The sequence below is a fragment of the Sinohyriopsis cumingii genome, chromosome 17 (assembly GCF_028554795.1).
Source record: "Sinohyriopsis cumingii isolate HCF-2022 chromosome 17, ASM2855479v2, whole genome shotgun sequence".
Lineage (NCBI taxonomy): Eukaryota > Metazoa > Mollusca > Bivalvia > Unionida > Unionidae > Sinohyriopsis > Sinohyriopsis cumingii.
In genome coordinates, this window is record NC_142977.1 from 12024829 (window position 1) to 12050951 (window position 26123).

The window sequence follows — 26123 nt, forward strand, 5'->3', positions numbered from 1 at the left end:
ACCCATAGTCCCAAACATGTTGATTTACTGACTAATATGTAACTACAAAATTGTGTATATACTCTCTGCAGGTGGTCTTAGTCATGTGGGGGGGGGGGGGCTAATGTATACAGTAGCTCTTTATAACAATGTTGCTAAAGAATCTAGGACCATTGCCAATCAACAAATAATGTAACCTTCCACACCTGGAATTCACAATACCATTATACTGTACACAATATGATCTAGAACAACCAATATACTGTATGTACAGCAAACATGCTATGGACAGAGATTCTCTAAAAAATGAATACAATTTACTGATGAACACATCATCTCTCTCTCTCTCTCTCATTTCAATTTTCTGGTTTGGATTTGGCTTTATTGGCCATTTTCCAGCACACAATACTTTATGTAATATGCTAGACTTTAAATGGTGACCAGTATACTGGTGGAAGAACCACTAGCCCACTACTTGCATGTAGCAAACTTTTTCACATATCCACAATGGTCAAGCCAAGACTCGAACCCATTTAGACAGAGGTGAGATGTGCTAGTAATCTAAACAGTGAGTTCCTTAAACCACTTGACCACCTGGGTGCCCTATCTTTTACAGAAACGGGGAACAAGAAAGAGAATGGATGAGTGAATGGTTCCATGGCTGGCTGGATGGATACATGTTAGGTGTGTGTGAAATTTGGATTTCTAACATAGCTTTAAAAAAAAAATTTGTCATATCGTTATGAAGTCTGCAATGCGGCAGTTTATTGTGATGTCCCATCCAGTCACATTATTCTGACACCAGGTGGACCAGTCCTAAAATTGACCTCTTAATGCTGCGTACCCTATGAGGCAGCTGTTTGTACTATTTTTATAAGTCTCTGGTATGACTAAGCCAGGGTTTGAACCCATGACCTCCCGCATCCGAGGTGGATGTTCTAACCACTAGGCCACCATAGCAGTCTACACACATTAGGTATAAAATGAACTAGGCAAGAAAAGATGTTAAAGCATCACTAGGTGAGAGCAAAAAGTATGTGCCATAAAACAAAATAATGTACAGGGTATTTACAAAATCTGTACTCACTTACCTAAAAAAAAACATTTTCCAGGATAGAGAATCTACTGGTACCCAACTCTAAGATCATTAACAGGGCAAAATTTCAAAGTACCCAAGTTAGCAAAGGAGCTATTCAAAAATAGCTTTCAATTTTCAGGTATGCTTGTTTAGAATGACACATTTAAATCAGCTCCAAGCATATCTTCTTTCAACAATAGGTGTATTAGAACAATGAAATCATGAAGAACATGTGTCCTTTTTTAATTACATTTACACCACCCATCTCCTGTGCTTCATTTACATTTCTGCAGCAATTTAACATTTATGTGAATAGTTGTCGTATACTGTGTACATGTATTTGCCTCTGCTCTGTGTGTGTGTGTGTGTGTGTGTGTGTGTGTGTGTGTGTGTATATTAATGTACATAAGAGTCTCAAGGTAGATTAATATCTCATCTGTAACTAACTGAGTCACCCTCTGTAAATAAAGACATTATTGAGCAATTTGATATTTAAAATCAAATGAATTGACTCCGATCTACCTGTATCATCATTGTTTTTTCTTCTTCTGGGAGTCTCCTGTGCAAAGTTATCAGCTGTTACATTGTTATATATTTTACTGATCATCAGTCATGTCTTCCAAAACTAAATGTTTTAAGTGGAACTGAAGGTAGGTACATGTACATGTACATTGGTAGGGAGGCTTAATGCATCCTGAATCATTTTATGACTTTTAAATATCTGGATAAAAGAGGTCTACTCCAGTGGTAATTCACCTACTGTAGTTGACTCCTAATTGAATCTGCTAAAATGGCTGATGTAATGAATGTATTACAGTGCTTAGTCTAGACAAAAATTGCTGCCAATTTACTTGACAATCTTGTGTTATGAATACGATGCGAATACATTTCTTATTAGCATTCTGATTTGTTATACTGACCGAACATAATATTTTTAGCACAACTGTTGATATTACATTTTACAGGAGTGACATCAAATGAACTTGTTCATTTTCATGTAACCACAATCCAAATGTCAGTGTTCACATTACACAATTTAAACCTGTTGTACCCCAAGACTGCTAAAATTTGAGTACAACACAAATACTGGGATGCACATTTTAAGAAAATGAAACAGTATCATTGCAATGGAGTACATGTACAGCAAATTAAAAAATAAATAAATCAGAAAATAAATTTTTGAAAATGTCACAAACCGTTTCCATTTAGTATTTCAGAAATGTAATGTTAATGTATAAGCTGATTCAGCAATACGTTATATAACAAGTCCAAATATTATAAAAGTTCCCTGTTCTCTGTTCCTTAAAATGAAGTTCGTCTTATTCTTTCTTTAATTAAAAAAAAACAAACTAAGGAAAACTACTGACTCCATTCATTTGTAATTCAAGAATCCAATACTCCAGTCTAGAATTTGTTGATCTACATGTTTCTTTCCAGATCTGCACTGAAAGTATATCAGTAGAGTGGAAACAAGAAACCAGTCTACCCATTCAAGCCAACATGGCAACCATAAAGGAGTTACCACTTGTGTGTGTCATAAAAATTACACACACATCAGCTGTGTTTGATTGAGATTTCTTAGCTATCATTTAAAAATCAGTAGAAATTAAGTAACAGTAAACACCAATGCAAATACAGTTAATCAACTTGAGAGTAGAGCCACATATCAGTATAAAAATGTAAACTGAATTTATCATGCTGAGGTTTTACATCTGCAATTAATGCTTGATTCATATAGTTTTGAGTGAATGGGAACATTCAGATACATGTATATTACAAAAATCAAACATTCCGTTAAATTTGAAAGACCCTGGCCTTTATCAGGACTTTGACAAAATATAACATTTTCCTACTTGTATCAAACTGTATCAAACTAAGTTAAATCCAACATTTTCCTTCATATGTGTCATAACTGTTTTAGCAACACATGGACTTTATTCATATTTCCCTTCACTTATGACAATACTCAATCACAGACGGCACAAAAAATTGCACAAAGTTAGTCTTGCAGGTGTAGGGTGTTACTTAAGTGTAATGGATCCTAGCAGAATTCTGGGAGTTATTTTTTTATGACACTTGCCAAGTGTAAACTAACCTCAAAATCAAAGATACTGAATGGACAATTTGCAAATTAAGTTGTATTTGTATCTCTAATGGAGATGGCAAGTCCATGGGTACAAAACTGACCAAAATTAACACCTCAGCGTATAACAAGACTCCACCTGTAACACCCCGATGTCACATGGTATAGCAAGGTCAGTTTGCTGCATTAACGGCATTTTTTACTGACTGTATCATGAAGTGTACAAGTGGAATTAATGAGTGTTTTTCCCAAAGACACACCAAGGCAACTGATCCAGGCTGCCCTTGGCTGGTATCAAACACATGACCCTTACAATATGAGTCAGATGCTCTACCAATTAAGCCACCACAGCTCCAAGCCACGCAGGCATGTATGGAAGAGTCATACAGTACTGTACCAAAGCTAAGAATAATTATTTCCCTTGAAACTATCATGCTCCCAAACACTGGAATTAGTATTTGAGTTGAACTGCTGAGTTACTTCCCTTGATCTATTTTCCAGCTCAAGCTATAGCTGCTGTGAGCCAAGTTTGTCCACAATGCATATGGTGAAAGAGGAATCGCAGTGACTAATCAGTGAGAACTGTGAGAGCAAAATGCCTCCATCTCCAATACAAGCCTGATTAAAGGGATTGGCATCTTGTTTGTTACATGTTAAGTTGTATACACAGTCAATCTACACTTCTACAGGCTGGACTTTATTTGGACTTTATCTGCTCTATATCACTGGAACTAGTCAATTGTATTTACTGCTTTAATAACATTTCAAACACTTTTCCTTATTTCAGATGTAAGTGAAGAACTACTTATGAAAACAACATGAGACTAGTAAACTGTAAATTTTGTTATGAACATTTCAAAAACAAGTTTCTCTGCTGACAGATTATTAAAGTCTTTCAAAAATATAATTTTTATTTCCAATCAGCTACATGGATACTGCAAATGGCATATCATACATGTTAGCACATTACACACCACAATGCATGTTTAAGTCCATTACACGCCAACACTGCATGTTTAACAGTCCATTATGTCAGTACATTACACACCATACTGCATGTTTAAGTCCATTACACGCCAACACTGCATGTTTAACAGTCCATTATGTCAGTACATTACACACCATACTGCATGCTTAACAGTCCATTATGTCAGCACATTACACACCACACTGCATGTTTAACAGTCCATTATGTCTGCAAATTACACTACGCTGCATGTTTAACAGTCCATTATGTCAGCACTTTACACACCACACTGCATGTTTAACAGTCCATTATGTCAGTACATTACACACCATACTGCATGCTTAACAGTCCATTATGTCAGCACATTACACACCACACTGCATGTTTAACAGTCCATTATGTCTGCAAATTACACTACGCTGCATGCTTAACAGTCCATTATGTCAGCACATTACACACCATACTGCATGTTTAACAGTCCATTATGTCAGCACATTACACACCACACTGCATGTTTAAGTCCATTACACACCACACTGCATGTTTAAGTCCATTACACACCACACTGCATGTTTAACAGTCCATTATGTCAGTACATTACACACCATACTGCATGCTTAACAGTCCATTATGTCAGCACTTTACACACCACACTGCATGTTTAACAGTCCATTATGTCAGCAAATTACACACTACACTGCATGTTTAACAGTCCATTATGTCAGCAAATTACACACTACACTGTATGTTTAACAGTCCATTATGTCAGCACATTACACACCACACTGCATGTTTAACAGTCCTCTATGTCAATACATTACACATCACACTGCATGTTTAACAGTCCATTATGTCTGCAAATTACACTACGCTGCATGTTTAACAGTCCATTATGTCAGCACTTTACACACCACACTGCATGTTTAACAGTCCATTATGTCAGTACATTACACACCATACTGCATGCTTAACAGTCCATTATGTCAGCACATTACACACCACACTGCATGTTTAACAGTCCATTATGTCTGCAAATTACACTATGCTGCATGCTTAACAGTCCATTATGTCAGCACATTACACACCATACTGCATGTTTAACAGTCCATTATGTCAGCACATTACACACCACACTGCATGTTTAAGTCCATTACACACCACAATGCATGTTTAAGTCCATTACACACCACACTGCATGTTTAACAGTCCATTATGTCAGTACATTACACACCATACTGCATGCTTAACAGTCCATTATGTCAGCACTTTACACACCACACTGCATGTTTAACAGTCCATTATGTCAGCAAATTACACACTACAATGCATGTTTAACAGTCCATTATGTCAGCAAATTACACACTACACTGTATGTTTAACAGTCCATTATGTCAGCACATTACACACCACACTGCATGTTTAACAGTCCTCTATGTCAATACATTACACATCACACTGTATGCTTAACAGTCCATTATGACAGTATATTACACACCATACTGTATGTTTAACAGTCCATTATGTCAGCACATTACCAACCACACCGCATGGTTAATAGTCCTCTATGCAGATAATCCAAGGACTTCCTTCTTAACTCTCAGTGAAAGCCATACAGTTTGGTCCAAGTCTGTGATGCAGAACAAACACTGTCCCAAAATCATTTCTCTTCTTTATACCAGTGACCCTGACCTTGGACCTCTTAACCCAAAAATCAACAGCCTTATTCTTTTATAAACAATTGATGGTGAACAACACAAGTTACTGTACAGAAATTAAAACTGGTACAGACAACATTATGGTAATGGATGGACAACGTTATGGTAATATTATCCACAAAATGCTGGGCATATGAAAAGAATAGCGTCAAGTGTTTAATTAATTCATGGCATAGTACAGCGGATCATATATTCCAACCCCTAGAAAGTTAAAAGCGTAATTAGTACCAGAATACAAACATACAAACAAGAGACATATTAACAAATTATATACACAAAATGTATTGAGAAATTTCATATATATATATATGCATGCTGAGTGATCATAAAGCCAACCCGACTGTGCATGTGGAAATATATAAACTGACACAATACAAGGAATGTTGTTCTATACTTCTAGCAATAACTGCTGAAATAATAAAATTAATTTACTTTTGTTTTTGCTGTTAGTTTATAAGTCAGCCATGATCTAGTATTCAGCCTAGCAACCAGCCTCTGTTAACTGAAAAGGGGTTCTATTGTGACCTACTGTCCTTTGAGCTGGATCACTGTTAACTGAAATGGGGTTCTGTTGTGACCTGCTGTCCTTTGAGCTGGATCACAGTTCTTTGAAAAAGGGTTCCATTGTGACCTACTGTCCCCAGAGCTGGATAACCGTCAACTGTAAAAGGGGTTCTATTGTGACCTACTCTCATTTGAGCTGGATAAATGTAAACTGAAAAGGGGTTCTATTGTGACCTACTGTCTTCATAGCTGGATCACTGTTAATTAAAAAGGGTTCTACTGTGACCTATGTCCATTTAGATGAATCACTGTTAATTGAAAAGGGGATCCATTGTGACCTATATCCTTTCAGCTGAATAATTGTTAATTGAAATGGGTTCTATTGTGACCTATGTCCTTTGAGATGGACAACTGTTAATTGAAAAGGGGTCCTACTATGATTTATTGTCCTTTGAAATGCTTCACTGTTCATTCAAAAGGGGTCCTATTTTAACATAACGTGACATGAGGGCCCTGAGTGGTCAAGTGGTCTAAGGCACTCACATTTATAACAGGGTTCTCCCTCCATCACATATATTGCTGTCATGTACTGAAAAATAGAGTTAAACCCAGAAAATCAACCAAAGCTTACTGTGCCGGTTTTCCCTTTCACACTGATCACGGTTAATTATAAACCGATCTTATTTTGCCATAATGTCCTAAGCATATCACTGTTAATTGGAAATGGTCCTATCATGCTTCAACCGCTCCGGTGGCCCAGTGGTTAGAGCATCGCCTTAGAAGCAGGAGGTCGTGGGTTCGAACCCAGGCCAAGTCATACCAAAGTCCTATTGTGATATATTGTCCACAGATCATTGTTAACTGGAATGTTATTATCGTGATGTTTTGTCCGTGAATCACTGCTAATCAGAGTCCTATTGTAATGCATTGTCCTAAGACCTGGATTATTCCTAATTATAAAGATATGCTTGTTGAATAATGGTTATGATTTCTATGTATTTAACACAGCACCATGGAAGCTTCATCACTCCCAAAACTGTTGCATGCCCATAAAACCCATTCATTTACGTTTTGCCTGTACTAAAAGTATCGGACATGCTTTTCGTGATAGTCATTATCATACATGCCAACCCCTGGCAAGGAAAAAGTGCAATCCAAGTGAACAAAAAGAGTAATCCGAGCAGAAAAAGAGTAATCCACATATAACATGATAAAAATTAAATGAGCATATGTACAAAATGGTTTATTTATCCCTCTGGACTTTTAACATAAATTACTGCTTCAAGTTTTCGTATATAACACTTTGAGCTTTAAAAAGTAACAGACTCTCATGCTGCATTTCAAAACACTTTGTACCAGCTGAGACCATAAAGGTTTTGCACACCAGAAGAGCACTTAGTGCTGGGTTATTACAGAGCCTGGATCTAAATTCAGTTTTACTTTTGTTAACACTGCTGAACAATCTCTCACAGTCAGCAATAGGATGGAAAAGAACCAATATTCCTTTCATAACCTGACAAAGAAGAGGAAATTTATATATTCCAGTTAATGGGTCTTTTAGCTGGCAAATAAGATGAAAAAATCAACTCTATCCATATTAAGTATATTGACAGGTAGAGTGCCAACTCAATACTTCAGGAATTCTCCTTCTAATTTATCAGCAGTCTTTCCTGCAGCATGGTGCATCATATCACAGAGACAACCTGATATGAACAATGATGGAGACATTTTTCAAAATATATCATGTAACTCATTTATGAATTTCAGTCATCACTGTTGCAGCATCAGCTGAAAACCCCATACAGTTCTGCCAACTTATATTTATTCAAAGCATTATCAAGCAAATAAAAAATTGTTTTCTCCAGTGGAATCTACTGTTAATTCTGGTAATGAAAGATGAGCACTCTGTCTTTGCCCTTTTCATTGTCAAAGTCTCTTACACAGAGTGGGTACAACATTTTGTCATCATAATCACTACTCCTGTCTGTTGCAATACTAAACAACACAACTTTCATGGCTTCTGCAATTTTAAGTGAAGTATCTTCTGCTAAACACCTAACAATATTAGATGATTTTGTTCTTGCACATGCATATTTTCTGCAACTCTGGAATCAGGAAACATCCATTTTGAACAAAGGACCAATGTAGTCTTCTAATGCTAGCGATAGTCCGTGTTCTTTTAAGAACTCGGTACATAACACCTCTGCATTTATAAAATTTCGTGTCCACAATTTAGTTCTGCTGTAAAAAAAAGAAGTGACCTTAGTACTGGAGTTAGTAAAATAGGCTAATTCAAGGTTTCTTTGTATTACCACCATGACCAATATTAAAATCCTTTCCACACAGCCTGCAATGGGCATGAAGCTGCCCTAGAATGGACTGCTGTAATTCGTAGTTCATGATTCATCTCTAAATTGATTTTTCATCTTTTCTAATCCATCTGTGAAATTATTTGAAAAGCATTTTTGCTCTAACACACGCATCGGCTAGAATAAATTCCACCTGACTTTTACCGCCAAATACATACGGACTGGTTCTGTACCAGTTATCGATTTGAACAAAGAATATGCGAGCAAACATTGCCAGTTAGAAAACCAGTCTGTTCTCTCCTAACTAAGAAATACAGCTGCTATAAATAGAAACTGAGGTCATAAGTTTGAAAATAGAACCAGCCTACTTCTTGGAAATAGGGCAACTACTATAAATAGAACATAATAATGTTAGGAAAGTGCATATAAGTCTACTGACAAGCATACTCTGTATATTGTATTTTCATAGATTTGTGTGATTTGGATTTTGTTTAATGCAGCTTTAACAATTTTTCAGTCATATCACTACAATGTCTGCAGTGTGACAGTTTATAGTGATGTTTAGAACTGGGGCATCATGCCGCAGACATGTAGCATTATGTCCCACCCAGTCACATTATCCTGACACCAGGCTGACCAGTCCTAACACTAACCTCTTAATGCTGAGCGCCAAGTGAGGCAGCTGTTAGTACCATTTTTCTTAAGTCTTTGGTATGACTCGACAGGGGATCGAACCCACAAGCTCCCACGTCTGAGGCAGACGCTCTAACCACTAGGCAACCGGAGTGGTCGTACTTACAATGAAGCCATCTTTTCTAGAATACGGTTTGTGGAATTAATGAAATGTTAATAAAAATGAGAAACAAATTATTAATTTTTTGGGGAGGAGGATATGCTGAAAATGCGTAATCCGAATACATTTATGGCATACTTTAGTGTAATGTATACTGCAAAAGCGCAATGGTTGGCATGTATGCATTATTTACTAACAGTCAATCCTGTCATTACAGTCCTCTTTACACAACAGTCAACTGCTCACAAAGGCCATTCTATTTCTCCCCAGTGTAAATTTCCAAACTAAATTTTCTGTTTATAATAGTAACCTGTCCTCATGGACACTGGCTAATCGTTTCCTAACTAAACTGAGGTTTCTTCCTGCTTAAGCAAACACTGTCATGTAACTACAGAGACCACTCAGTTTATGAAAACTAAATGCTTGCTCATGATAAATGCATTGTCTAGATAAAGGGATATCATGTGAATCGATGTGCAAACAGTTCTTATCACCCTTGTACTCACTGTACTCCATCATGTTGAAAGTATAGCCCCAAGATGTCAAGCCATGAAAGTGCAGTTTTTTTTGAAAAAAAAGAATAAATTTGGAATATTGGAATCCTGCATTATACTTCATTAGCACTGATTTTGTTAAAATTTTCAAATTTGCGCATTTACTTCTGTGCCTGATGTCAAGTTGAAAAAATGTCACACTATGCATGACTGTCTGGAATGCCCCTAATCCTATTTATATCAACAATTGCAAACATGGATTATAACAATTGTTTCACAAATTTAAATTGAATTTTATGTTTAATACAATGTTTATTATAGAAGGTTTTTTTATATATAAAAAAGATATTTTAACTTCATGATGAGGTGCAACTGTAATAAAATAGTTCTCTTTGTACTCAGCATTAAAACCAGACAAGGGCAATAACTGTAAATGTTGTCAAAAGGGGCAATAACTGTAAATGCTGCCAAAAGACAATGAAAATCAAGCATTACCTAGGTCTTCATGTAAACTCTTAGATCAAATCTGATTTCAATCCACCAAAACTTACCAAAAGTTACATAACAGGATGGTACTGACATGGGTAGGACTAGATCCCTCCGTAAACATGGTAAAGGCATGCAAATAAAAAAAGGATATGAAACCTGACAAATGATACTGTACAAAGAATCAAGTATGTATAGATAATGCATGATAGAATGCAAATTACATTGAATTTCTTTAGTAATATTTTTTATTAATCATATTTTTATTGATTAATTAATTAATACTAAATCAGATAAGACTATTGAAGCAGAAATTCCAGAACTATAAAAAAAGGGGGGGGGGGGGCTAATTTAAAACAAGAGTCCCTCAAAGGGACAGATGCTCTACTGGGTGAAAAGAATTTCCAGAAATTCAAGATAAGACTATTTCTTCCTTTTAATTTTGAGTATTTGAACTGTCTGATATTCTTCGGTGATAACAAGTTTCAATGTAGCTGGTGTGATATACAAAACCCCCGCTAGAATTTATTTTTGACATTTGACATTTGAGACTTCATTTTCTTCCTCCCTGTACACTAATTTGGAAATAAATGTAGCAGTTTTGTGATGAAGATTTCTGCTTTCTTCTTTATATTTTCTATCAATCAACATTGATTATGTACTCTCTCAATCAATGCTACTACAATTACAATCTGTACGACATTTCTATGAAATTGATCATCTTGTACCTCTTTGGCGATGAGTGAACTCTATTTAGAAAAACATTACATGTGTATGACTGGGTCTAAAATCAATCATTTTTTCTTGTCTTTATTGTCTTAGGTTTTATTATGCACTTTACTGGTGCCATTTAGAGAACTTTCTTGCACCTCATATGAAGAAAAAAAGAAGAAAAGATTAGCGTCAATGTCTGAAGGGTGCGACCTAAACTGAATCCTGATGAAACAATTAAAACATCTACAAGGCAAATAACCTCTGCTAAGGTACGGCTTCATTCACCGAGTTTGTAAGGAAACAAATATGCGAATAACAATCTGATAAATAAATAAAAAACAGTTTTTAAGACGTGCAAAAGATCATGTTCAACGATGCAATCAAAAGTTGACACAACCGGCAAAGTAGTCTCAATGAGATTTAGTGACAAACATTTACCATATACACTCGCTTGTAAGTCGAGTCGAACTGCAAACTGAACAAACCCAGAGCTGCTGTCACATAATGCCCTGGCATATTTAGGTCACTGTAGTTTATTAGGAGTACTCAACAGAATAACATATTCCCTTGTCTGCCGGTGCATTACCCTATTGCAGATCAGGATCTCTGATGTTTGCAGTTGGACTCATCCTGTAAGCATGTATATACGGTACAAAAGTGACTGAAACAAATACATTATACCTAAACAAATACATTATACCTAAACAATCAAATATTTGTCATATTAATCTGCAGGAAATATCTTCTTTTGATAATTTTGGAGCAAATTCCTGGTGCATAACAAACTTTTGAAGAATGACCAAAACTGTGTACCCTGTCTGTATTCAATGCCTGAGAAAGATCTACAATTGTCTTTGCATTGTCATCATTAAAAATACATATCTATACTGATCTTCCATGGTACAAATCTAGGAAGACTATAGCCCATAAAGGCTTTGGTTACTAATTACGAACTTTATTGTGCAGAACCTCACAAATGACTTGGCAATATTGATGGTCACAAGATACCAAGCGATGAGTGTCAATTGTATTACAATGTTAAATATCGTCTAAACCCTTCATGCAAAAATATACTGTCGACTACAAGGCTTTTCATCACAACTGATAACATTTTTCACACAGCTGTATTATAACTTGGACAAATGAAGATTCAATTCATCCTTAAATTAATGGATTCTTAGTGTAATTTAATTGCAATTTATCTGTATCTATGTATTCATGGATTTGTCAATTTTTCCATGACATACAGATTGCTGCATTTTTCCATTTCAAAGACAATTTCTGCATTTCTGACAAAGAAATCTATTTTGATGACCACCTTCTGTCATCTCTTCAAAATGCTCGAAAGTTGAAATCTTTACTAACTTGCATTCGGCCAACTATAATGTGTCAAAGAGAGTACATTAGCTAAAAAAAAGTTTACCATTTTAAAGAAAACTCTTTAGTGAAAATGCATCCTACATTAGCTAAGCTTCATGTGAAAAATGATAAATTTTTTAAGTCCACCATGTAGGTATGATCTCAACTGTACACCTTGTACATTTCCAAATCTCTGGGTCAATTTTCAGTGGGAAATGGTGGGGAACAAAACAATGTTGAATGTTTAGAAAGTTTTAGATCCTTTGCGGCAGTATTAAAGGAAACCAAATTGAAAAGGACACACTACACTGTCTGCCCTCACAATGTTGAAAAACTCAAGAGAAAAAGAAATTTATCATTACAATAGTCTTTATAAAAGAACCAATGTACCAAACAATTAGGGATAAAAGCTTCCTGCAAAATTAGGTTCAAAGGATTTACGGGTTTCCTGGCGGTACCTTGCTTAGTTTAACAACAATGACTTCACCTGCTGGTTTACACTGCAAGCACCAATAACCGTTCTAACTTTATCAATTTTTCAATTTTCCATTTATCAACACAATGTCCTATCTTTATGAGTTCTTAAGTTATTACCTTCCAAAAGAACTGAAAAATATTGATTTCCACCATCTAATTGCCTGTCAACATCATAAAATGCATGCTAAAACCAAAGATATCTCAGCTTGAAGATTTTGCCAAACAAAACGATGGACAAAGCATTCTACAATCAGCTATCAGAAAGTTGGGTGATGTCAATTTCTAGCTCTTAGTATAAATATTGACACACCTAGGTCTCTCCATGAAACTCAGTGCTCGGATTCTCACCTTTGTGTGGAGGAAAAGGTGTTCTACAGGATCGATTACTGTCAACACTGCCAAGAAAGTCAGATAGTAACAAAAGATCTTCCAAACTGTGGTAGAATCTCAGTTCTCTTGATCTCTGACACATATATTGAGTGCACTAAAAGCAAAAATTTGAGATCAAATATGGGCATAAAAGGTGTTTAAGATGTGTACTACGGAAGAAAAATAATAACATGGATGAAATGTAATTGACGTGTGCCATATGGAAAGGGTGGACCAATTTCTTATTTAATCCATTATCTGTTTGAGCCACTGCAAGCAGTTGCTTACTCCACAACAACTTCTGATTAACTGAACCTGCAATAGGGCAATAAATCACCAAGTAACTGGTCATAAATGATTTGCTATGAAACAATAATCATGTAAAGACAAACTGGTTAGATTGATTAAATGATTTGTTACGATCGTAAAGTCTGGAGTATCTTTTGTACGTTAAGATCTTTAATAAAGTCATTAACTCAATCTTGTTTCTAAAATAATGTGGATATAAATTTCAAGATCACTAAAATGATAAACTATCGCTGACAAAAATTATATAATTGATCTATTATTTCTCCTATATGAGACCACAATTATTTGGCTATGTTTGGATCAGTCTAGTTTTTTTTCAAATACTGTTAACTGTAATATTTTAGCACTGGCAACATATACAATGTGACACATTTGCAACAGATGATGTACAATGTGAAATTAATAAATTCCCATAATGGCATTTTTCAAAACAAATATTTTAAAAAATGGATTATCTTAATCAACTTCTATAGCCAGGGACTGACAACTCTTGCCAGTACCCCAAGGGATACCAGAATATGGGGTCTAGATTGTTGTGTATATGGGCTACCAGAACACTGGGTCCTGGTTATCATGTATTAATGTCAGACAGTTCAGTGTGCTACTGATATGATGAACCAGTCTCAATGTTTTTTACTTCAAAATATCGTGAAAAAATACAAGGATAATAAATCTCAAGTGCTACTTCATTTAAACTGAACTATTAAGTTCTTTTTTTTTTTATTGTAGCCTGCCGGGCCCCATCCTGCTGGGCCGCCGGCCTACTGGGCCACCATCTAAGGTAAAAATTAGCTGGACCATTACACAAATCAAGCTTTAATAAATATCTGGTTCTATATATACATACATCAGGAATTTGCCCTAACTTGCCCTTTTACACTGGCTGTACCTTGTCTAGAAAGATGCCGAGACCCTGGATTCAAACATTAGCCTCTCCACACTTTCACAGTTTATTTGGCAAACACCCTTGCCAAACACTTAAACACAGCCAATTGCTGAAGACCTTTACAAGCATTCTTACCTGGTAGTTCTGAAATAATGCCCCAGGAGTATGTCTATATTGCTGGGGACTTCACAAAAATATTTTGATCTTATGAAGAAATGCCAAGAAATCTAGGACAAATTTAAACTATATACAACATAGCAAGTTTTTCACAACTTAATGGTATCAGTGCTTTTCAATGAATGTTCATTCCAGAAATGGAAACGTGGGTCTCAATGGCACTACCAGGTCAAAAAGAGGATTCATTTGGACAAAATAATCACCTGTGATTATTTTCAACCTCTGCTGTCACTAGCCTTCTGGAATGGAATTTGATTTCCCCATACTAAAGTATGATTGATTTGGCAATGACAATGTTCTATTCAGTAAGCCTGGAAAATTATAAATTCATTCTAAAAAGAACTGTAAGAATCTTTAATCTCTATTTTCTTGGGTATTTTTATACACCCTAAAGATGCAATGCAGGGAAGCTGCTTCAATGAATATAAAATATAGAGGCCAGTCACAGCAAAATGAACCCCTTAGTCAGTTTCAGTTTATCCTTAATAGTTCTTAGAATGCTGTCCCCTAACCCAAAAGTTTCATTACTGGACAGGTGGAAATGCAAATCCATCATTTTGTGTTTTTGGAAATTGTGATAACCTCAGTCCCATCAGCCTTTGAAAAAAAAATGTCCATTTTTCCATTACCACCGCATCTCCTACATTCCCCTTGGGGTCCATTGTTGGAGTTGAAGATCAACTATACAAAAATCTGAAGTACAGCCAACAGACCAATCTGACTGAAATCAAGATCTATTTATAAGGCAAAAAAAAAAAAAATAGTTGTGTTACCTACTGCACCATTTTTATAACTAGGGTAGGTAGGTAGTTTTTTTAAACATTATAAATATTAAAATGATCAGCAATGAACTAAGCACTTCATGTAATGGGATAAACCAACTCCGTTAAATGCACAAATCAATTGAAATAAATTTCCGTATCTCTTTTTTAGATTTTTTTTAGCAGGGGGAGGGGATGGTGGCTAGGGTTGGCAGCACAAAAAAAAACATGTTTGGCCAACCATAAACACACAGGTATTTTTTTTTTTCCTTAATCAGTACATCTGACAGTTGCCAATAAAGATTCATGTACCAGTGAGCTTTGGAATAGCCTGTCTATCGAATAAAGCATTTCATTTCATGTTAGTAGAGTTGTCTTTGTAAATACATGTAGTATGTACTGAGTGACGTATCTCATTTTCATAAATATGAACGTTATAATTATCTGGACAACTGAGAGGTCAACAGACATGATCTTGTTTCATTGTCCATCAGTTATGTCAAAGATTTCATCTGGGGAGATCTCAATTTTAATTAGACTTATGCAATCTTACAATGCAGGAAGTTGCATAAATTCCCTTTCCATGAAACTGACCTTAGGTCAAGCAGCATGGCTATGGTATCTGACACATTGTCCAGTTATGATATATACCTGGGGAAAGTTTCCAGGTAATCTCTTAAACTGTTCCATAGTTATGACCAGAGAAGCTGATATTGACATCAAATTGACCTTGGGTCAGGGGCAATGCTATGGTAACAGCAGGACAACACCAAAACATACACAATTTACATGTAACATAACATTTTATGCAAACTGTTTTCTTCAAATATTATGCACACTCACTTTGCTTTGGTTGCTAAATTTTCAAAGATAACCAAATGAAATTGTTTTAAGAGGCTTCTGTCTCTTTTAAGAGGCTTGTCTCTTTGTCCATTCCATCACTGGAGCCAAATAAACTGAACTTAAAGAAAGAGATTAGAATGATAATAAAATCTGAAATCTATGCATCATAGTTGGCTGTAACCTTGGTAACAACACCACAGATCATGGGTCAATCTGATTAAAATCAGGTCTTCACTGTTCAGTGAGAAGATATGGCATCGACCACTTTGGGGTCGTTTTTGGTGACATTTGATTTAGACAACTGAAATCAAATGGTTGTCCACTGATCCTCTTCAGCCATACTGCCCAGTCTCCCAAATGTGAATGTATGACATCTTATTGGCTGATAAAATTAGCAATTATGGTAATAATATATGTTACAAGAACAAAACCTCAAAGTGGTCGCTGTCTGATCGTCACATAGGGCAGTGGAAGTCTGATTTTAATCAGATTGGATCAGGGTTGCAATACCCACCCTGACTGGCTGTTTCTATAAGAAATTGGGAAAGGCACTAAGGTTCAATTTCCTTGGTATGATAAAGCCAATAATCTGTAAAAAGTGCCTTCTTTTCTCTTGAGATACAAAAAGAAAAAATTATATCCAAGCTCGAAACAAAATCCAGCATTCCCCCACCCTATTCCCCCACCCACGAGACCCCAGAAGAAAAGAAAAATAAAGGCAATCATCTCTAATAGTTTGAGACATGAATTTCTCATACACGGTAATTACAGGAAAATGACACATATCTGCAAATAATTACGCTGATAGAAATATAAGTGTTGTCAAATCACTCAAATGTGTAAACAAATTATCATAAAATTACTCACATTTTCAAGACGGGCTTTCATTATATAGTTCATGTAGTTCAAATGATCAATCTGTTAGAGCATCAATGTATTTGATTCAGCCTTTAATCCAAAAGTTGGGAAACCTAGCCAGGGTTCCCCTTAGGATTTTCAACTAGGGCAGAAATTTCGACATTTGAACATTGAGAGTCAACATACACGTAACTAGATTTTATCAAATGCAAAATATGGTAAAAAGAAACTGATGATGGTTGAATGACGACACAAAGTTTAATAGATGATGGATACTGCTGGGCCATACCTGAAGATCACTAGCTCTAAGGCTGCAACATGTAAACAGCTTAGTGTACTGCCTGTAAACGTTTACAAAACTGGTAACTGTGTAAACGAACATGCACGTGGTGGGTACATCTGGTGTTAGCACAAATTGCGGTTATGTCCATGTGCATTCTCAATTTATTCATCCATACATATATGTAACAGCCCCTAATTTAGATTGTTTTACCTACACTATCAGAAGCAATATATTCACCAAATGTCAAAATACAAGATAAAAGACATGAGCAAACGATATGGTTGCACATGGAGTGATGTACGGTATACACTACGTCAAAGACTCGGACAGAAACAGCCGTAAGCCTAAAGTGCAAATCAAAGGTAAAGGTTCTGCATCATGATTTCCATTACTATATACAATGTACATGTTTAGACAGTTTGCTAACACTGCACCCTTAAAGTCAAAGTTAAAAAATTATGCTACGAACAACGACACTTACAAGCATCTTCCACTTCCGTCACTCTGCGTTTGGCATGATACACCATTGCGACAGGGGTTGGGATTACATGATGGTAACAGAGCTGAAATTAAATAATTAAACAAAATCTTAAAAATGAAATTCCTGGTCTTGAACTCATTCTTTTGTTGCTTTTTATTCAATTCTGTTGTGCAAAATATTTATTCTTTTCTCCTTACACTGAAAAACCCTACCATATCACAGCAATAGAATTTATGTCAAGAGTTTCCTGTCTCAAGAAAACGTTACAATGAAAAAGAGACAAAACATTCTCACGATTTCAAAGTTTTCACACACATTGTTTCTAGATTTCAAAGAACAAGATATTCAGAAAAGTGGCAACAGCTGAGTACTTTCTAACTTTACACATTAAAAAAATCAATATCTGGAATCCTTTAATTTTTACAGTTAAACGTTCAAAAGCATGTCTACAACTACATACAGCTGATTATGTTATCCAAGTATACTGCATTTAAGTACCAGACTAACAGTATGATACTGTATGCTACATGTTATCCAAGTATACTGCCATTTAGTACTAAACATATACTGCCTGTAAGTACCAGACTAACAGTATGATACTGTATGCTACATGTTATCCAAGTATACTGCCATTTAGTACTAAACATATACTGTCTGAAGTACCAGACTAACAGTATGATACTGTATGCTACATGTTATCCAAGTATACTGCCATTTAGTACTAAATATATACTGCCTGTAAGTACCAGACTAACAGCATGATACTGTATGCTACATGTTATCCAAGTATACTGCCATTTAGTACTAAACATATACTGCCTGTAAGTACCAGACTAAAAGTATCATACTTATGCTACTTGTTATCCAAGTATACAGCCTGAAGTACCAGACTAACAGTATGATACTGTATGCTACATGTTATCCAAGTATACTGCCATTTAGTACTAAATATATACTGCCTGTAAGTACCAGACTAACAGCATGATACTGTATGCTACATGTTATCCAAGTATACTGCAATTAAATACTAAACATATACTGCCTGTAAGTACCAGACTAACAGTATGATACTGTATGCTACATGTTATCCAAGTATACAGCCTGAAGTACCAAACAGTATGATACTGTATGCCACATGTTATCCAAGTATACTGCCATTAAGTACTAAACATATACTGCCTGTAAGAACCAGACTTACAGTATAATACTGTATGCTACATGTTATCCAAGTATACTGCCATTTAGTACTAAACATATACTGCCTGTAAGTACCAGACTTACAGTATGATACTGTATGCTACATGTTATCCAAGTATACAGCCTGAAGTACCAAACAGTATGATACTGTATGCCACATGTTATCCAAGTATACTGCCATTAAGTACTAAACAAATACTGCCTGTAAGAACCAGACTTACAGTATGATACTGTATGCTACATGTTATCCAAGTATACTGCCATTAAGTACTAAACATACACTGCCTAAAGTACATGACTAACATAATGATATGCTACATTTTCCTCTATAATCTATTATGTTCTAAAAAAAAGTATGGGCAAAAACACAAAAATAAATTGTGCAACTATGGTTTTGTTCAATCACTGATGGTTTTCATTCACACAGAAAAACAGTTCCAGGATATAGTTATAAATTACCATTCAAATAAAAGTTATGGTACATATTTAAATATTTTAAATACAATAAAATGATTAATTTATCTTTCTACATGCAGATGAATGAAAAGTTACAAAAACTGCATTTTCTGCCTTTTGGATCAGCAACCACAGCACTTTAGAAGGCAAAGTTAAATTACATAAAGTTTGTCTGTTACACATTTTTGTGATAAAATACTGACGTTTTCGTGACAAATTACCATCTTGGAACCTCATAAACATCCTAAACATTCACCAAGTAAGTTTTTCTTAAAAATCTTTTGTTTCTTATTTATTTTTTTTCTTCTGAAAAGCCTGTGGTAACACTAAGACATTTTTCTCTTGGTTAACAATTAGTTAAGAAAATGTTTATGGACTGCATAGTAATACTTTCAAAGTAAAATCATGCCTTCTGTACAGTTCTTTTGATTGGAATTAGCTCAGAACATATGATTTATGATCAGTTGTGACATTTAAAAATATAATTTCCATAAGGCAATTTTGAAATGAAAATGGTACATTTCTGGCATTTCTGTATAGCTGTCAATATCAGACAATTAAAATCATTTATTATACATTGTGAATTTTCTTCAAATGATTCATATGGAAATTAGCTTGGACCATTTCCCTGGGATTAGGTGGGAAATTTTCCTGTTGATTTGAAGCAAAAAAGACAGGGTAGGACTTGCAATAAGTAATGCAAGAGATATTTGTACTCTCAGCTGACCATTTGGCATCTATTTTTTAAATAGCATGAAACACGCAACTGCATGTAAAATAATAGAAAATGTCATACAGCATACAATGTAAAATGATGCTAACAAAATAAATAAAAACAAATGGACATATTCCTTTTAATGTACTTGATTTGAACATTTTTACAAAATAATTTTTAAATTTCAATCAGTATAACTGTTTCAGTTGGAATGGAGACAACAAATTTATAACTGAACTTTTAGTAATGCTAAGTACTTTATGGGGAAAACAATTTACTTCTACTGTATTCCTATTTTACGCATTTGACACTTACTTTTATCTTCTATTAAACATACCTTATTCATATCATACCTTTTATTATTTTTTAAATATATGTTGTGCATATTTAAAGTTTGAAAGGGTTAATTTCCAAAGCATACCATTTTAGATAAATTTTACGTTCGTATTTATCAGAACCTATTATTTTTTTTATCGTCACTATATGGTCCGAATACTGATGTGCATTAAACACCACATGCATACATACACAAATTTAACTGTTTTCAAAAGCCAATATTGCTTTATTAATACTGATATAATATCAAACCCCTTATTTTTTTCTTCAATTAATATACAAGATTTCAAACGAGAATTGTCACATTCCATCACTCTTTGACCGCACTAATGCCGATCCGGTCTAATTTGTCGTGCACCTGCCGATGCAACAGCTGGAACAGTTCAATTTACCTTTGAGGGGATGCCACAATAACGGGAAGCTGATCTTGAAACATCAACAAGCACAAAAAATAATAAACCTCACAACCCACTCAAAATATTAACAAACTTCACGATCTTCACAGTACTTATTATTATTCCTTGTTATTTACAAGTCAGTTTGGGAATTGCACCTGCCTAACCCCTTAATCTTCTCCCTATCCTAAAAATGGAGGACATCTGGACAAAACAAAGAACGTACCCCTCTTGGTCACCAAGCGTGGGCAAGACAAGTTGCAAAGGTTAGACTTACAAAATTAGCCATGATCTCGATTTGAACCCACTTCTTACAATAAATGCGATCATCCGCAGTAAAATAATGAGTGTACGAAAACTTTATCAAGTTGTTTAAAACTTTTAAACACTTGGGACAACATGCTTTGAGACCTCATGTACATACCTTGACTGCTTGGGACTTCAACCAGCAACAAAATCAAAGTTAAAATCCCCGAATAACAATGCATAACGGCGAATCATATAATCCAACAATTATCAGGCAATTATTAATTCCAATACTCCCATTTTTCCTGTTTTAAACGAGTGAATACACATAAATTCCTTCGGCCTCCAATCTCAGTTACTCATTTACAAAGCATCACGACCCATATACCCTAACTAAACTTAGCTCGTGCCGACTCAACTGATTCACAAATATTCATGCGCATTGCTGTAAGGATTTATTAAAATAAATTCTGAAAAATACATTAAGATCGTTAATATTTTGGTCCAGAAATATATAAGAATGTCAAATAAAACAAAATCTGTTTCGTGCAATTCTGTATTTTTACGTTAAACTTAATAGTGTAAGGAACTATGTTTTCGCGGAGCAATATTCAATATTAGAGTCGTGACAAGAACTGATAAATCACAACACTGGAGTGGATAGCGCGCGCTTAAAATGTGTAAGTAACGGTACGCTTGACTGCTTACAAGGTCGGCACACGACTGGTAACATGCCGAATCTGCTATCTCGTACCTTGTGTGTGTATGCCCATTGTCTAACCTTTATTCACATCCAATAGCAAGTTAGACAGTGATAACATAATACTGTAGTAAGTGAATACGGTTTTAAAATAGCTCTTGTCGCAACACAATGTGAGAAGTGTATTGAAAAGAGACTTTTGAATGCGTGTGTTGAATTAAAATAAAAAACAAAAAAACAACAGATGATGATGGAATGTGAGCTATATAAATGTACAGTTCCATTAATGAATAAGCAAATAGTATTGCAACAAAATAAACCAAATCATTTCTTCATTACTTTTCATTCATTTTCCATTGTATCTGACAACAGGGTTGCCACATAGATTTTGCACACACACTGATTTCTAACCGTATTGGGCGGGGGGGGGGGGTACTTTACATTATATGGGAGGGGGGGATGGGAGCCAAGCATCTTTCATATGGATTCACCGAGGCATCCTACCCGTGCTGGCCTGGGTTGGTATTGGGCCTGCCATACGAGTCAAACGCTCAATCAACAAAGTTGTCACGGATGCAGCTGCTGAAATTTTGAAGAAATGCTCAGTTTAACATGTCGATTTTGGTTGTGAAAAATCCTCGCTTTTTTCTGTATATCCGTAACTGTAATGCTTAGCCTGAGTCCGTTTTCTATGTTTAAAAAAAAAACGTCCAGCGTAACTTTGGAAAAGTAGCATACAATAGATAATATTTTCCGTCATTTTCTTGCACAAATTTTTGTAACACTTTAAATATACTAGTAATTTTCTTCATTTTCACCCGTGATTTTCTTTTGTGCCATATTGCACTTTCCCGGCACATTTGTTGCGGGAAAAAACGTGTATACACTAGGACTAATTACTGTATTGTTTGGGGGGGGGAGGCCATTTTTCATTCATATTCTTCCTAAAAGAACATGTCAGGTTTGTGTTATCCTGTTTGTCCAGACATGCTTGCGTGCGTTTGCGTTCGTGAGTAACGTCACACAACTCCTTCTGCACCGTTTAAGATGGCGTCTTCCAAACCGGGATATGATTGGGATGATCAGCAGACGTTTGTTTTTTGTTTATATATCTTAACCCATCCACAGGTCGCAATGCTGAGCGAAACACTTATCTATAAATATAAAGGGACCGGTGTAGCTTGTTATTAGTAAATGAATACAGGGATAGTGTTGCTTCTTACAGACTTTGAGTTTTTTTGTTTTTGTTTTGTTTTGTTGCTGTTGTTGTTGTTGTTTTTTTGTTTTTTTTTTATTATTTTGTTTTGTTAATCAGTTGTGGGGGGGGGGGGAGGCGATGAGTGGTGCTGTAGTAAAAATGAGTGTTAGCATTGTAGCGTTTGATCTAACCCAATCGTGTGGTGGGAGACGGGGGACCACTTAAACACTTAAATATAAAATGTATCGAAAGTTCTAGCGAGTATTGAGCCTATTCGTCGGCAGATACGACAACAATCAAGTAAGTAATCCAATAAATCCAACATTATAGTGAGTTGTAATACTTTACACCAACCCACTCGTATAGGAACAATAACACTAAAACTGAGAAATAATTAGCAATTTGCTCACACAAATATATCACCTCCTCTACCGCCTACGACCACTACTGATGATGATTAGTCTATAGTCAAAACACTAGGCATAACTCTTCCAAAAACAGACTACAATAATCAGCCGATATACATTTCTTCTAACGATGACCATAATACGGTGTAAGCTTCACAACAATCCACTCAATCCAATCCAGAAGGTTGGCGTATTTGAGTCCAAAAAGGCAATAACTCTTTAAAAGAAATCACATGAGCACAAGGATTTTTCTCATATTTAGATAATAACCATACTATATTTTAAGTTTCCCAAGGATCCGTTATATTCTGTAAGACAAGCTGCATTGGCACCATTCAGATGCGGAATAAACAGTGCAATAGCCCCAAGAACAAATTGCGGTAAGAAAGCAATTAATTGGTATGCGTAGTGTTGTATAGATTTGTGTTGTAAAGGTCATGAATTAAAATTACTTTTACCTTTAAATTACAATTACTTTTAACTTTTATCATGGTAATTGGAGTACAATAACATTGCTTCTCTTCATTCCATCACAGCTCGCAGTTCTCATTTGATTAGTCATATTTTGCGCAGAACAATGTTATTCGCATTAAGAATTCAACGTAACACATTGATTACAATATTGTAGAACTAATTGCACACAATTTGTGAACAGTTTTCCTTCTGTCCTCTTTTTTTTATTTCCGCTATTTCAATCGTGCTGTTATATTGTATGTTGGTAATTGTAAGAATGACAAATAGTAACTGTAATTTAAACGTATTTTTAACTTTGCATTACTTTTCCAGAATTTATAATCAATTATAATTACTGGTTACTTTTTTGCAGGAACTGATCACAATGACAATGTTATATTTCAAGTAATTAATTACTTAATTGATTACTTTAATAATTAAATTCTGTACAAACTGGTGATGACAATAGTATTGACTACTAATACGGCAATCCACGAAAAACCGCAGAACTAGTTGCACTAACAAGGCTGAGTGCCGGATGGAGGACAGAAGGACGGCCGGAGGGACATAGTAATTCCTGTTTATGTTTGGGGTATAATAAAAAAGTAAAAAATTGATATCGAACTATAACGAAATGGTGGAGCGACATCTTCGCTAGCCAAAGTTCCGATATGATAACCCTATCTACAGTAGTAAGGGTTATCATATCGGAACTTTGGCTAGCGAAGATGGTGGAGCGAATACTGGTCTGAAACTTACACATAATAATAATGTCACTATGTTAAATTACATTGAAATAAACCGATTTCAGAGAGGTGATATACTATTTTAGGATCGAGCACAGAATACGTTGACATGTAGTCACCCAAAATACGCGCAAGCATTATGACCTAAAATAAAATAATAAAAAATTCTTATAAAATCGAGAATACCATATAATGAAGAGAGTATTATGCGAAAATGCATGTAAAATTCACTTCTTTTTATGTTTTCTATTTTTCACGGACATCGTCTAAACAAACGATTGTATCCATCCAGATTTTATTTTCACTGTCTCTGATGATCTTATTTCAGTATTTAAAATTGATTCTACAGCATGTATCAAATTTATTATTCTTATGTTTGACATTAATGCAGACGTTTTTATCCTAACTGCATTTGGATAAATCTATGAATTAGCTTATATTGAGATAAATCTATGAATGAGCTTATATTCAGATAAATCTATGAATGAACTTATATAAATCTGTTGATGTGCAATATGAGCTATTCAAGCTTGACAACCATCCTTTTTTTACTCTATCCTCTGGGGGCCCCGAGTGGCCGAGTGGTCTAAAGCGCTCTCCGTTACGGATCTCTGCCATCTTACCTTTGCGTAGGTTCGAGTCTCGGATTCGGCCAATGTGGGTATGTGAGAAAGCTTGCCAGTAGCTTCTCGAGGGTAGGTGGTTCTTTCCGGGGTATTCTCGGGTTCTTCCTCCACCATTAATACTGGCCGCTATGTATAGCCTATCGTGTGCTGAAAAATGGCGTTAATCCCTACAACAACAACAACAACTCTATCCTCTATTTCCTGTCTAAATTTGGTGAAACGTCAAATAACCGTTAAATTATATCAGTGTCATCACAATTAAATATATTGTTCCCCCAATTATATACATTACTTTACTCCAATTACATATATTGCTTTCCCACAATTTAATATTCTTGTCCCCCCCCCCCCCATTAAATATATTTCTTTTCCACAATTAAATATCTTGATTTTCCACAATGAAATATATATTGCTTTTCCACAATGAAATATATTGTCCCCTCCATTAAACATTTTACATACCCTCAATTAAATACATTAATTATCCCCGAATTAAAAACAATACTTTGTCTCCAAGTAATTATATTGCCTTCCCACAATTAAATATATTGCTTTCCTTTCTGGGTATATATCTTTAGACAACGTTTTACCGATAGTTTTCTACAGATATGCGTAATTGCTATTGCAAATTGTATGCAAAACTCCTTATTTTTAAAACTTATAATCATTTAACTGATCCTCAAAGTAATCTCTAGGTCTCTCTTCTATGATTTTAAGTCGTGC

General features: G+C 35.3%; 1 protein-coding gene across 2 annotated transcripts in view; it reads right to left on the reverse strand.

Moving 5' to 3' along the window:
• Positions 1–21668, reverse strand: part of LOC149777750 (uncharacterized) — a 155183-nt gene extending 133515 nt beyond the window's left edge. For both annotated transcript variants that reach the window (XM_089938800.1, XM_089938799.1), the window contains exons 1-2: positions 21449–21668; positions 17926–18007 (exon numbers count right to left, since the gene is read on the reverse strand). In XM_089938800.1, coding sequence (XP_089794926.1) covers positions 17926–18007; positions 21449–21512 — 146 coding nt within the window. In that variant the 5' untranslated portion in view covers positions 21513–21668. The remainder of the gene's footprint in view (positions 1–17925; positions 18008–21448) is intronic.
• Between the last annotated feature and the right edge of the window lie 4455 nt (positions 21669–26123).